Below are 12,628 nucleotides of genomic sequence, written 5' to 3' on the forward strand. Positions count from 1 at the left end.
CTAATTAGATTTTAATCACAAAACGGCGGCGGTTGCGTTTCGTGTTTTTGCAGACTGGAACCAGCCGGCGCAGGTGAACGAGTCTCAGCAGGTTCAGCGAATCATCTCCCGCTGCAGCTGCAGGATGCACTACATCAGCTACAGTCATGACATCAACCCCGAGCTGGCCACGCAGATCAAGCCTCCAGATATCAGGAACAGCCACGAGAAAGAGGACCTGCTGAAAAAGCAGGCGGGTACGTCTGATCACAGAAGCAGCAATGGAGACATGCTTTCTTTAAGTGGAATAATCGGTGGTGTTGTTCCTTTTTAAGGTGCTGTGGAAACTTTCACTCTCATTCACCATGATCTGGAGATCTCCACCAACCCGGTTCAGTACGCCATGATTCTGGACATCGTCAACAACCTGCTGTTGCACGTGGAGCCCAGACGCAAGGTAACACCAGCTGGCTAACACTCTCCAGAAGTTTTAATAGATGCACTTTGTCCATCCCATGACTTTTTTTTTTTTTTATTACTACGCTGCGCGTTCAGGAGCACAGTGAGAAAAAGCAGCGAGTTCGTTTCCAGCTGGAAATTTCCAGTAACCCAGAGGAGCAGCGCAGCAGCATCCTGCATCTGCAGGAGGCGGTGAGGCAGCACCTCGCTCAGATCAGACGCCTCGAGAAACAGATTTACTCCAACATCAGGGTGAGTCGCTCTGCTTTTCATTTAAACCCACAAAATCTAAAACCTCTTGTTTTTTTCTTTTGATGCAATAGATAGAAATTCAGAAACAAATGACATTATTAGTAGCAAACAATAAACTCAACTCTTGCATTCAGACTGAAATATCCCAAGTTCCCCATATATTCATTTGTTCTTACTTTTGGATTTCCAATGGAATATTATCCACCTATTCACCTCCTGTAAAAAAAAAATGAAATTAAAATTTAAAGAGCCCTTTCACATGTACCTTAGTGCTTCCAAAAAGCAAAAAAACTGGGAGATTCTGGACATTTAAAAACAAAAAGATACAAAAAAACTAAAAGTATTCCAATTTGTGCAAAAGTACAAGGGGCAGGAATGTTTTTACAAGGCATTGTAGATTCATCTCGACCGTCATCACAGCCTTTTTACTGCACCACATTTATGGTGGAGATCAAAGTTTTCATAGTCCTCTGGCTGCAGGATGTCTGAGCCATTGTCTAATGTCTCATTAGTCGGTGGCATTAGAACAGCTTAAAGCCCCCAGTGTGTGAGATTTTCACACTGGTGCACCATTTAGTGGTGCTAACTGAATTAGAAACAACCCCGCCAATAAGAGCGTAATAACTACTACAGAAGCTGTAGAGAATCATAAGTGTGACATTGTAAACATGTCCTCCATGTATCAGCGACTTTTTTTTTAATAAAGCTGCTATTTTTAGACTCATATCTGAACGTTCAGTCGCTTATTTGGGCTCTAATATAAGCAACTATTAACACCAGTAAAGAGACCCGGTTCTGCTGCTGCAGAACTGACTGATATGCCGCTACGTACACATACTCCCTGAGAGGGAGAGAAATGAATAAACTAGCCGTCTCGTCTCGCCTCTCGTTTTTACTTCTTTTTCTTTTCTTGGTTACTTTCTCTTTCCTCTCGCTGGGCAAAGAGTATGGATGGTCCTCCGTTTCAACAGAAAACGGCAGGTATAATTCTCTACAATTTTTTATATACTGCAAAAACGGATCTAAAAATAAGTAAAATGTTCTTAAAGTTAGTGTATCTATCCTTGATTTGAGCAGGTAAATAAGATTATTTGCCAATGGAATGAGTATTTCTACCCCTAAAATAAGATAATTAGACATCCTGCACTTGAAATAAGATGATGGAGATGAGTTGTTCCTATTTTAAGTGCAAAATGCAGTATCCTCCACCGACGTTGCCAGAATATGTATTTATAAAAGCAGTACTTGATTTTTGCTAATTAAAAGCCACATTAGGTACACACTGTCCCTTTAAAAGATGGGGGAACGTGACGGAAGCATTTTTAGTGCAAGCCAGTTTCTTGCTCTCTCAGTAAAGATGTCTGAAACATAGCAAAATAATTGACTTTATCACCTTTTAACATAATCTTACGCTGAAAATTCAAGAAACGTTCTGGAAAGTGCATTTATTTAGTGGGAGGAAATTTCATGAGAAATGAGTAATAAAATACCCAGTTGCACATTCCCTTAAAATAACAATATAAACAAAGCATTTTTTCTTTTCATAATGCATTAAGATGATTGGTTTCTTGTGAACTTTTTGTAGATAGTAATCCATTATTTTCCATTTCCATATATGGAAATCTCCAGATATTTTTGGTGTGAAACGAAGGATGTAAATGCTCACTGTGAAGCATAATGTAGTGGTATTTCATAGCACTGGATGTTTTCCTTTTTCTTTTAGCCTGCTGAATAAATGTAATCAAATAAAAACTTTCAGTTCTGTTGCTACAATAAAAGATGCATTTATTTTTAGGCTTTTTGTGCAAGTTTTACTAGGTTTGCCAGAACTATAACCTATAAACTCTGCACAACATTCGCATATTTGCACATTTTGCATCATTGCATCTCCATCTAGCATTACAAATGCTGCTGAACTCTTAGTTTTTAAATTATGTACATACAAATGGTTTTTTTTGTTTTGTTTTTTTAATACTTACCTGTACACTGAGACTTTCTCCTGCATTGTTTACATTTCAATTGTTTTACTTTTCAATCAGTGCTGCACCTTATACTGTAATTAAATTTTTCCTGCAATTTTACAAGCTGTATGCAACAAAATTTTGTTCTGTACGCACTCTGTGCATACAAAATGACAAAGTTGTCTAAGTCTAAAAAAAAAAAAAATTGACTGTAAATGAAGCTAATTGTTTTGCAGCTAAAGTAAACAATAACTCTTTGCTGCTCAATCCTCCCAACATGCACACAGCTCATATTCCCTGGTTTGTTCAAAGTGGGCAGAATAAATGGTATTGAAGAAAAATAAATAACTGAATTTCAAATTTTACACCATCTTTAGGCTCAGTCTGATGAAGCGAACAGTGACGAACTGATGGACATCAACATGCGGCTGCAGAACCAGCTGAACCAGGAGAAGAACGACATGCAGATGAAAAGCGAGGAGCTCAACATCCTCATCAGGTCTGCCGTCGGCCCCGACGATCGTCCGACATCGAGAGGAATCGGCTCAGAAGTGAAAACGAATCTCCTCCGTTGTGTCCAGGTGCTTCAAAGATTTCCAGCTGCAGCGAGCGAACAAGCTGGAGCTGCGTAAGCCCCCGGAAGACGTCGGCGTGGTGCGGAGGACCGAGATCTACTTCGCTCAGGCTCGCTGGTGCCTGACCGAAGAGGACGGACAGCTGGGCATCGCAGAGCTGGAGCTGCAGAGATTCATGTACAGTAAGGTGAGGCGAGGATGCCAGTTCACCGTCCTCGACCTGTTCGTTTGACGCCGTTAAAGAAAGAAATGCTGACCTTCTCTTTTTTGTAGTTGAACAAGTCTGATGACACTGCAGAGCATCTTTTGGAGCTCGGCTGGTTCACAATGAACAACCTGCTCCCAAACGCAGCTTACAAGGTAAATGTTGTTGATTTTCAGTCTGGATAATAAGCTGATGTCGAGTCGTTTAAAGGTCCTGTCAGGAGTTTACATGCACTCAAATTCATTCTTATTCATTTATTTGATATTTGTTTTTCCTGGATGGACTGATTCACTAAAGTGACTGCAGCTCTGTGGGTGGACTAGTCTTCTTGGAATTAAAAAGTTGTGGGTTCAGTTCCAGCTTTGCCCCTGGGCAAGGCACTTGATCTTGAATTGCTTACCAATCTGCATATCAGTGTCTGAATGTATGTGCTGCTGAGTGAGATTAGGTGATTAATGTTTAGTTTTCAACATTTTACTTTTAATGACTTTAGGCGCACACGCTTGAATTTATTGTTGATTTTCTCTAATCCACAAAGACTGAACATTATTTAGACTTAGACTTATACTTTCTTTATTGTCATTTTGAACGAAATTTCGTTTTCATACAGCTCAGAAAAATTGCAGTAACTCTACAGGATATGTTGCTGTGAATTTACAGTACAGGATTAAAATGCAGTAATAAATTGCAGTAATATTATAATACACATTAGCTCAAATATATTAGTACACTTTCACTGATATTTCGTCAAATTCCTGTTGGCAAATTAGATTTTGACGAGAGGTTTTATTGTAGCCACCAACAAGCTCCGCCTGGCATGTTTTAAACCGTATATTTGATCGGTGTTCCTGTTAGAAATGGTGTAGTTTGTTTCCTGAACGACAGTCGGGAATCAAAAGTGTAAATTTGGGAGCTTAGTTGACACCATCTCAGTCCTAATGGTTAAACTCAGTTCACCTTGGATGACGACACTGTTGTTCCAAAATCAACCATTTTGTGATAAACTCTGCTGGGTTTGCCTTTACATCCTAATGAAAACTGATTTAAAAATGGATAAAGCTGGCTAACATAAGCTTAAGGGACGGCCCTCACCACATTGCTGTTGAAAATTTATGGATTAGGGTTTAGAGCCTTAAATAAGCACTACATTTTTGGTCATATGGATGGGCAAATCAGGCCCAATTATGCTAGGATGTGTCATGGCTACGGAAAATGTGTGGTTTCTGTGCAGTTTGCAAAGGTTAAAGTCATCTAAATATTAGTGGGGCTGTATGATTATATTGGAGCGAGTTTCCTTTGACAAAAATAGAAAATAAATTGGAACTAGTCCTCTGTTGTGCGTTTTGAAATCAATCCACCCTGGGGAAAAAAATCATGAATTAAATAAAACGCTAAAAGCCTAAAATCAATGACATCCACGTCAATGAGTGTATGTAAACATCTGACTGAAACGGACCCTTTTTATATATATATTTTTTTATGTTTTCTACTTAAATCCAACCCAACAAGGGCCGCTTTCATCCCTGCACAATTTGACCAAGATTATAGCAACAAAGATGAGGGAAGTTGGTAACCTGTGTTAATGTGTTTATGCCTGGTTTCCTCCGTGCAGCGTGTGAGGGTACGTATTCAGGACGGTGATGTCTGTGTTTCAACCCCACCATGTTTGTCCAGACAGAATCACTCTGCATCTTCTGAGATTTTTTTTTTTCTCTGTCGCATGCTGAAGCACAAGATTCTTAGTTGCATGTGTTCCCATTTCTCATTAGTAATCATTAGTAACCTGTTACGTGGTGCAGCTTTCAAACCCAAGCCCTGGTGAAGTTTTATCGTCGCTAACGTTTAGTTGTTGTTGTTTTTTTTTTTTTTTCAGGTTGTGCTTCGACCTCAGAGCAACTGCCAGGCCGGACGTCAGTTTGCTTTGCGCATCTTCAGCAAAGTGCGCCCCCCTGTGGGAGGAATCTCCGTGAAGGAGCACTTTGAGGTTAGGAACATGCGGCGCGCAGCTTCCGTGACGGCAGATTTTTTGCTTCGGTTTTTGCTTTAATGCCTCCTCTCCGCTGTGATCAGGTGAACGTGGTGCCTCTCACCATCCAGCTCATGTACCAGTTCTTCAAACGAATGATGGGCTTTTTCTTCCCGGGGCGAAACGTCGACGAGGAAGACGTCACAGATGAGGAAGACAAGTTTCGGATGGTCACTACTGGTATGTTGTAGGGCTGTAAATGCTAGTGTTGCACCGATACCAGTATCGGAGGGGGCCCCGATCCAGCACTAAAATGGTGCTATCGGTATCGGGGAGTACCAACAAATAGGTCACCGATACATTTTGATGTTTGTATGTCACTTGAACGCAGCCTTCTCTCTCCCGACTAGTATTATACATTCAATTCAAATTTATTTATATAGCGCCAAATCATGAAACATGTCATCTCAAGGCACTTTACAAAGTCAAGTTCAATCATATTATACAGATTGGGTCAGATTATACAGATTGGTCAAAAATTTCCTATATAAGGGAACCAGTTGATTGCATCAAAGTCCCGACAAGCAGCATTCACTTCTGGAGAAGCGTAGAGCCACAGGAAGGGTCATCTGCATTGTACATGGCTTTGCTGCAATCCCTCATACTGAGCAAGCATGAAGCGACAGTGGAAAGAAAAACTCCCCATTAACAGGAAGGAAAACTTCCGGCAGAACCGGGCTCAGTATGAACGGTCATCTGCCTCGACCGACTGGGGGTTACAGAAGACAGAGCAGAGACACAACAAGAGAAACAAAAAAGCACAGAAGCACACATTGATCCAGTAATCTGTTCTACATTAGATGGTAGTAGCGGGTGAGCCGTCTTCTCTGGATGATGTCACAGTTAACAGAACGCCAGACCAGGTGTACCTACTATGAAGAAAAAGAGAGAGAACAGAAAGTTAAAGCAGTGCTGCATTTGATACAGTTGATCACAATATTCTCCTACAAAGACTTGAACATACTGTAGGGATTAAGGGGAAAGCATTATACATGTTATATAAGTTAATGAAAGTTGCACTATTTTGGCATTTGAGAGCCAAAACTCAGGGTTTAAATGAGATTATTAAATTATTAATGTAATTTTACTGTCTTACTGTTGCACTACTATTATACATGTTATAATTTCACGACTGTTGCACTATTTTGGCCTTTGAGAGCCAGAGGTTTATTCAACTATTGTCACCCATTCCAGATAGGCAATAAAAAGTTCTACTACCCTAAGTAGTATGCAGTTCTTCATATATACACACACACATCAATTTCAAACAGATGGTATCGGGGCTAAAAAATGGCATCGGCGCAACACTAGTAAATGCATCCGGGTCACCAATTTACCTTCCCATCTCTCTCTAGATCACTGTCCTGCAGCAGATCAATCAATACTAGTTTCCATTTTCTCCGCCAGACGTGCAGTGTTGAATTACACACGCGTTGTATACCTGACCTTGAGAACTTTGGTTTTTGTGAGTGTCTGTCTGTGAGCAAGACTCTGGGGGGGTGTTGGGTTTGGTCTGCAGTGTCATTACAGAGGACGTAGCGCTTATAGTGGTGTGGTCTGTGTCACAGGTATCCCAGTGAAGCCCAGGCCGCCGTCAGAGGACACCATGGGTGCTATGGGCCCCAGTAAAAGTATCACCCAGGGACTGAACCGCACTGCAGGGGTCAGGAGGTCGTTCAGGAAGGCTCCGGAGGTGAGAAAGTGTTTAAATTTAAGCTCAGCTGTTCGTGAAGACAGGAAAAAAAAAAGCTCAATTAGAGTTGCATAATCTCTCCCCTCAGCATCCTGTCGATGACATCGATAAGATGAAGGAGAGGGCGGCTATGAACAACTCCTTCATCTACATCAAGATTCCTCAAGTGCCTCTGTGCGTCAGCTACAAGGTGGGTTTCCTTCAGCGTTAATATCCAACTCATGTACACAAAATGCACCGTGTAGTTCTCACATCAATCAGTCCATTCTTTGACCTTTTAAGGTATCCTGTCTACATGAACTGTCTTGCCTTTTTTTGTCCAGAAAATACAGCCGGTCTAAATCATTCTAAATGTGACAACAGCGCCCCCTGCTGTTTGGTCAGCACCTGCAGTCAGTAGGATGGTGAATACTACTAATAAACTTCCGGGGGGGGGGAAGTACAACATTTTATCTAACTCAAGTTTTACTTTAATCAGGGTTCCCACGGGTCCTTGAAATCCTTGAAAGTTTGTGAATCTGAAAAAATAAATTCAAGGCTCTTGAAAGTTCTTGAAAACAGCCAAAAAAACACCTTGTCCTTCAAAGTCCTTGAATTTTTTTGTGGGGTTGAAAGTTCACATGGATGACGATTCATGTGTCATTATTTTACTACCACACGATCTTTTAAAATTATGTTGATTCCGCAGACTTTTAATTTGCAAAAGTACGTTCGCTCTTCTTCGTTAGTTGGTAGGCTACGGTTTAGGCCTACGTGCGTCCAGTAGGTTACATTCACGCAGTGTTGCCAACTCAGCGACTTTGTCGCTATATTTAGCGACTTTTCAGAGTCAAAGTCAAAAACTAGCTTAATCAAAGATGAAAGTAAGTGAAACAAATTGATATAATTCTGAACATCTCAATGCTGCACTTTTTTCCATAAAATTCCATGAAACTGTAGGCTAATGTACATCTTATATGTAATGTAGTATGGCATAGCCATGTACTGTGGATATAAATGTAGGCTATGAATATGATTAATATCAATGTAGGCTACAAATGAAGTCCACTTTTTTGCATTGCTTCTGACCCAACAACTTCTATGCCGTTTAGTCTTTTATTGAATTTGCATTGTATTAAAATATGATAACCTATTCAGCGGTCACAGTAGGTAAATGCCGCCACGTGTGGTCCTTGAATTTGAGGAAATTTGTCCTGGAAAGTCCTTGAAAGGTCATTGAATTTGATGTTCACCAAGGTGTGGGAACCCTGTTTAATATTATTGCTTGATATTATTTTTGCCAAATGAGGTTCATAGCTGGTTAAAGGTTGGCTGCCGGTACGAGTCGGGCTAAAAGCCATTTATATCGTTGGAATATTATATAGTTAGAAAAAGGGTGGTAATGTTGAAACATTCTAGTTGTTACAAACCGTTATGTGTTATAAATGAACCCGTTTATTATGTTAGAAATTTTAAAAGGGATTCTGGGTAATCTTCAGAACGCGCAACACAAAACATTTGAGAACCACTGGATTATAGGCAGGTGTAATTTTTCAAAATGCTGCTATTTATGTGAAAAGCATTTAATATCTGAGTTAATACAAATTTATATATATGTAGATAGTTTTTTGTTTTTTTTTTTTTTTAACCAGGGCCCACATATTTTTTGAGTGCATTGTACCACATAAAATCAGTCAGTAAACACAACGGTAATCATGTATAAGGCACACCGGATTATAAAGCGCACCATCAGCTTTTAAGAAAATGTAAAGATTTTTAAGAGAACGTTATAGTCCAAAAAATACAGTACTTTGTCATCCCAACAGAGACGGATGGCTCTCCCTTTCAGGAGGAGCGGAGTGATATTACACATTTTGGGAAGAATATTTAATACGCTTTATAATCTGGTGTGCCTTATGGTCCGAAAAGTACGGTATCAGTGAATCCACATATCAAACATGGCCTCTGTTAGCTGTTGTATCTTTGACTGCAGCCATTTAGTCTTTCCCTATTATCTCCAAGAAAGTAGAGCACATCCACTTATCTGGAGCATAGGAACTAAAGTGCGGAAAGCCTGAGTTCTTTTAAATCAAGATTAAAAACACATTTGTTTAAAATTGCCTTTGACTGTTGTAGTTAAACTGTTTTAATGTTCTTTTTTGTTTCTACATTCTATCCCTACTTGCTTTTATTCTATTTTATTTCCTATACCTTAATCATGTAAAGCACTTTGCATTGTCTCTGTACTGAATTGTGCTATATAAATAAATTTGCCTTGCCTTGCCTTTTATGTGTTTGAGCCAACACTCACGCACTGAGTATTGTCACCTCCATAATCTTTACTGCTTCTTCTTGGCTTCAGCTGCTGAAATCAGTGAAGCTGGATAATGACTTACTAATTAAAGCCTTGTAAGCGACTGTCCACTGTTGGTACACGCTCATCCTGGAGGAGCGAATGCTGCAAGCCAATGACTCGATGCAATCTGCTGGGTTTCCCAGATGGGGAAAGTTTTTAAACCAATCTGTATTTTTCAGTATTGACTTTGTAAAGTGCCTCGAGACGACGTTTTGTGATAGAATTAGATGATAAGTCACAAAGTAAAGCCTTTAGTGTCTCTGTCCTTCACACAAACGCGACGCCCCACTACCTGGGCTGGTTTTATTCCAGCATTGTGATGCTGGAATAAAACCACGTTTAGTTAAGAGGTTGAGATTAAATACAGCTGCCGTCAGAATCAGGTTTATTCGCCAAGATTGTGTTGACAAACAAGGGATTTGACTTCAATTTCTTGCCTGTGTAGCGTACAGACATGAAGTATAAATATATAAATGGAAATAAATACCATTATTTGATGGCTTAAGACCCAGAAGTTGTTATGGACCGCCGCAGGGTTTAAGATATCATATCATGCTGGATGCATGACAGACTCCCGCTGTATGTTGCTCTGTTCATTGTTAAACTGTCGTCATATTCCTGTATCCTCAGCTCAGTTTGACTGCAACATATTTCCATACGATTTATAGTTTTTATTTTCTCCTCTCAGTCCAGTTTCCTTTTTAATGTACGTCTTACTGTGTTGGATTTGTCCTCAGGGAGAGAAGAGCAGCGTGGACTGGAAAGACCTGAACCTTGTCCTCCCTTGTTTGGAGTACCACAACAACACCTGGACTTGGCTCGACTTCGCCATGGCCGTGAAACGCGACAGTCGAAAGGCGCTCGTAGCACAGGTGTGCAGATTTTCATTTCAATACAGTGCCTTTTTTAAAAGTATGTTGTTTTTTTTAAGTTGCAACCACAAACTTCAGTGTATTTTATCTGCATTTTTGTTATAATAGACCAACCAACATAAAGTAGCTTAGTTGTAAAATATGATGAAACACCAGTATCGTTTCATTAAAATGCAGCCTGTACAGTATTTAACTTCCTTTGGTCCGATATCATTAACTTAAATCCAGAGCAAACCATTGCCTTCAGAAGTCGAACTAAGTAGGAAACAGAATGTGTAATTTAATCTCAGTATAAATCCAGCTGTTTTCTAAAGGCCCCAGATGTTTGGGTTGAAGACCAAGAGACACATAAGACGGGTCAGAAATTTTTTTTTGGAGAAGTTCGAAGCAGGTCTGAACATCTGAAAGAGCACTTTTAAATCCATCCACTGATGATAGGAGAGAAAGATGGTAACTTCGGAGGAGCTGCTGAGATTCGTTGCTCAAGGAGAGATTTTAGATCAGGATTTTCTTCAGGGGTATCAGAATAAAGGGAGCTGAACACAAATGTAGCCCACTTTTCAGATTATTTCTCAAATAATTTCCTTCTGATTCACAATTATGAAGTGTTTTACATGTAACATGGTGATGGCCGTGTCAGGCTCTGGAAGGTGTTATAGGAAAGCTGGTCCGAATTGATAGAGTGATGGATGGAGCTAAATACGGGGCAGTGGTGGAAGAAAAACTGCAAAAAAAAAACAAAAAAAAATCCGTAAACTGGAGTGGAGATTTCCGTTCCAGCAAGACAAATATTACAGCCAGAGGACCAAATGCTTTCTCATATACAATCCCTGTAAATTTGGATCCAAATAAACAAAATAAAAAAATTAAGGGGAATAATGATTTTGCAAGGTTTTGAACATCACATCAACTACAAAAAATTTAAATCTTAGGATTCTTTTCCTTTTTGCTTTCTTGAATTTAAATAAATATAAAATGCTCCTCAGCATTGCTCCTAAACTGATCCATCTTGCTGTGCTGCTCAGATGATAAAGGAGAAGCTGCGTCTGAAGCCGGCTTCTGTCGTGGACCTGCGCGGGAAGGTGTCCGAAGGCAAGTCGGATCACAACCAGCAGCAGCAGGAGGAAGACGAGAAGGCTCGACTCCTCATCGGACTCAGCACCACAGACAAAAGCTCCAGCAAGAAGAGCATCTTCAGCCGCCGCAAGTGAAAAAACGGCTCGAGTGCCCCTCCCTCTGAGGCACCCGGACTCTCACTCCAGTGTTTCCCTTCACAAAGGAAGAGGGGAGACGCGTTTCCAGTAGTTTCACTACATCACAGGAGCCTGCTCAACTTGTTTCTGGAACAACTCCACGGATACCCGGATGCCAATATGACCAAATGTGTGTTTTTATTATGTTTATCTGTGTGCCATTTCATTCAGCTTTTCATACACCGTGCAGTTCTGGATGCAACAACCACTGTGGCTGCATTGAATGCAGCGAGGCAGATCCGTTTCTCTGTTAATGCTCCTCCTCCTGCTGGCTCAGGAACACTGAAGATCAAAAACTGGCCTGCTGCGTTAATCAGACACCACCCTCACTGCTAAAAGCTCTATGAATCCCTTCCTTAAATGCTAAATCTAGATTTATCAGAGTATGTTTTATGATAGATGTTAGCTGACCTGGGCCGCGTGATTGTCAACGACATGAAGGCCAGAAATATTTTAGATTTTAAATGCCTGCTGCGTCACTCAGCTTTCACTTTTACTGTAACTTACCTCAGTGCAATTAATCAAGAACAAACAAAAAAACATGTTCATGTACTTGATGGTTGTGTCAAAAAGAAAACAAAAAAAAGTTGCAGCTGTATTGTGTAATTTTAACACTAAAGCACTTTTCATGCAAAGTATGTGATATTTTTGTAACCACGGTTGTTTTTGACTGACTCCTATAACTGATTCCACCGGTTGTCTTGAACGTTTCAATTAAAGAGTAACCCAAACAGCGGCTGTTCCTCCGTGAGCTCAGTGGCTCGTTGTTTACGTCTTTAGTTAAAGTCTCTCGGCTCTTCGCGGCACTGATTGATCGTCGATCTGACAGCTTCAACTGGAGCGGAATCTCTCCGCGAAGCGCGCTGGGAACGCGTCACATCCATCCCTCCATCCATCCATGCCGCCTCGGGACGCAGCTGCGGCCAAACACGTGGGGTTCAGGAAACAAACACGGAGACTGCCGCGCTCTGCGAAGATTCCCCCCCATCTTCATTTTAACTCCCATTTCTGTGTGTGA

At 40.6% G+C, this 12,628-nt stretch overlaps 1 protein-coding gene across 7 annotated transcripts in view; it reads left to right on the forward strand.

Moving 5' to 3' along the window:
- Positions 1–12,346, forward strand: part of LOC105934518 (protein KIAA0100) — a 38,131-nt gene extending 25,785 nt beyond the window's left edge. For 4 of the 7 annotated variants that reach the window (XM_036149494.1, XM_036149495.1, XM_036149498.1 and 1 more), the window contains 13 exons: positions 54–236; positions 315–436; positions 535–690; positions 3,029–3,150; positions 3,233–3,413; positions 3,500–3,586; positions 5,044–5,052; positions 5,305–5,415; positions 5,502–5,637; positions 7,026–7,150; positions 7,239–7,340; positions 10,223–10,357; positions 11,383–11,568. In XM_036149494.1, coding sequence (XP_036005387.1) covers positions 54–236; positions 315–436; positions 535–690; positions 3,029–3,150; positions 3,233–3,413; positions 3,500–3,586; positions 5,044–5,052; positions 5,305–5,415; positions 5,502–5,637; positions 7,026–7,150; positions 7,239–7,340; positions 10,223–10,357; positions 11,383–11,568 — 1,655 coding nt within the window. Of the gene's footprint in view, positions 1–53; positions 237–314; positions 437–534; positions 691–3,028; positions 3,151–3,232; positions 3,414–3,499; positions 3,587–5,043; positions 5,053–5,304; positions 5,416–5,501; positions 5,638–7,025; positions 7,151–7,238; positions 7,341–10,222; positions 10,358–11,382 lie in introns of all 7 variants that reach the window. The other 3 variants (XM_036149496.1, XM_036149500.1, XM_036149497.1) reach the window with 3 other exon arrangements.
- Positions 12,347–12,628: the final 282 nt, after the last annotated feature.

The sequence above is a fragment of the Fundulus heteroclitus genome, chromosome 18, assembly GCF_011125445.2.
Source record: "Fundulus heteroclitus isolate FHET01 chromosome 18, MU-UCD_Fhet_4.1, whole genome shotgun sequence".
Classification (NCBI taxonomy): domain Eukaryota; kingdom Metazoa; phylum Chordata; class Actinopteri; order Cyprinodontiformes; family Fundulidae; genus Fundulus; species Fundulus heteroclitus.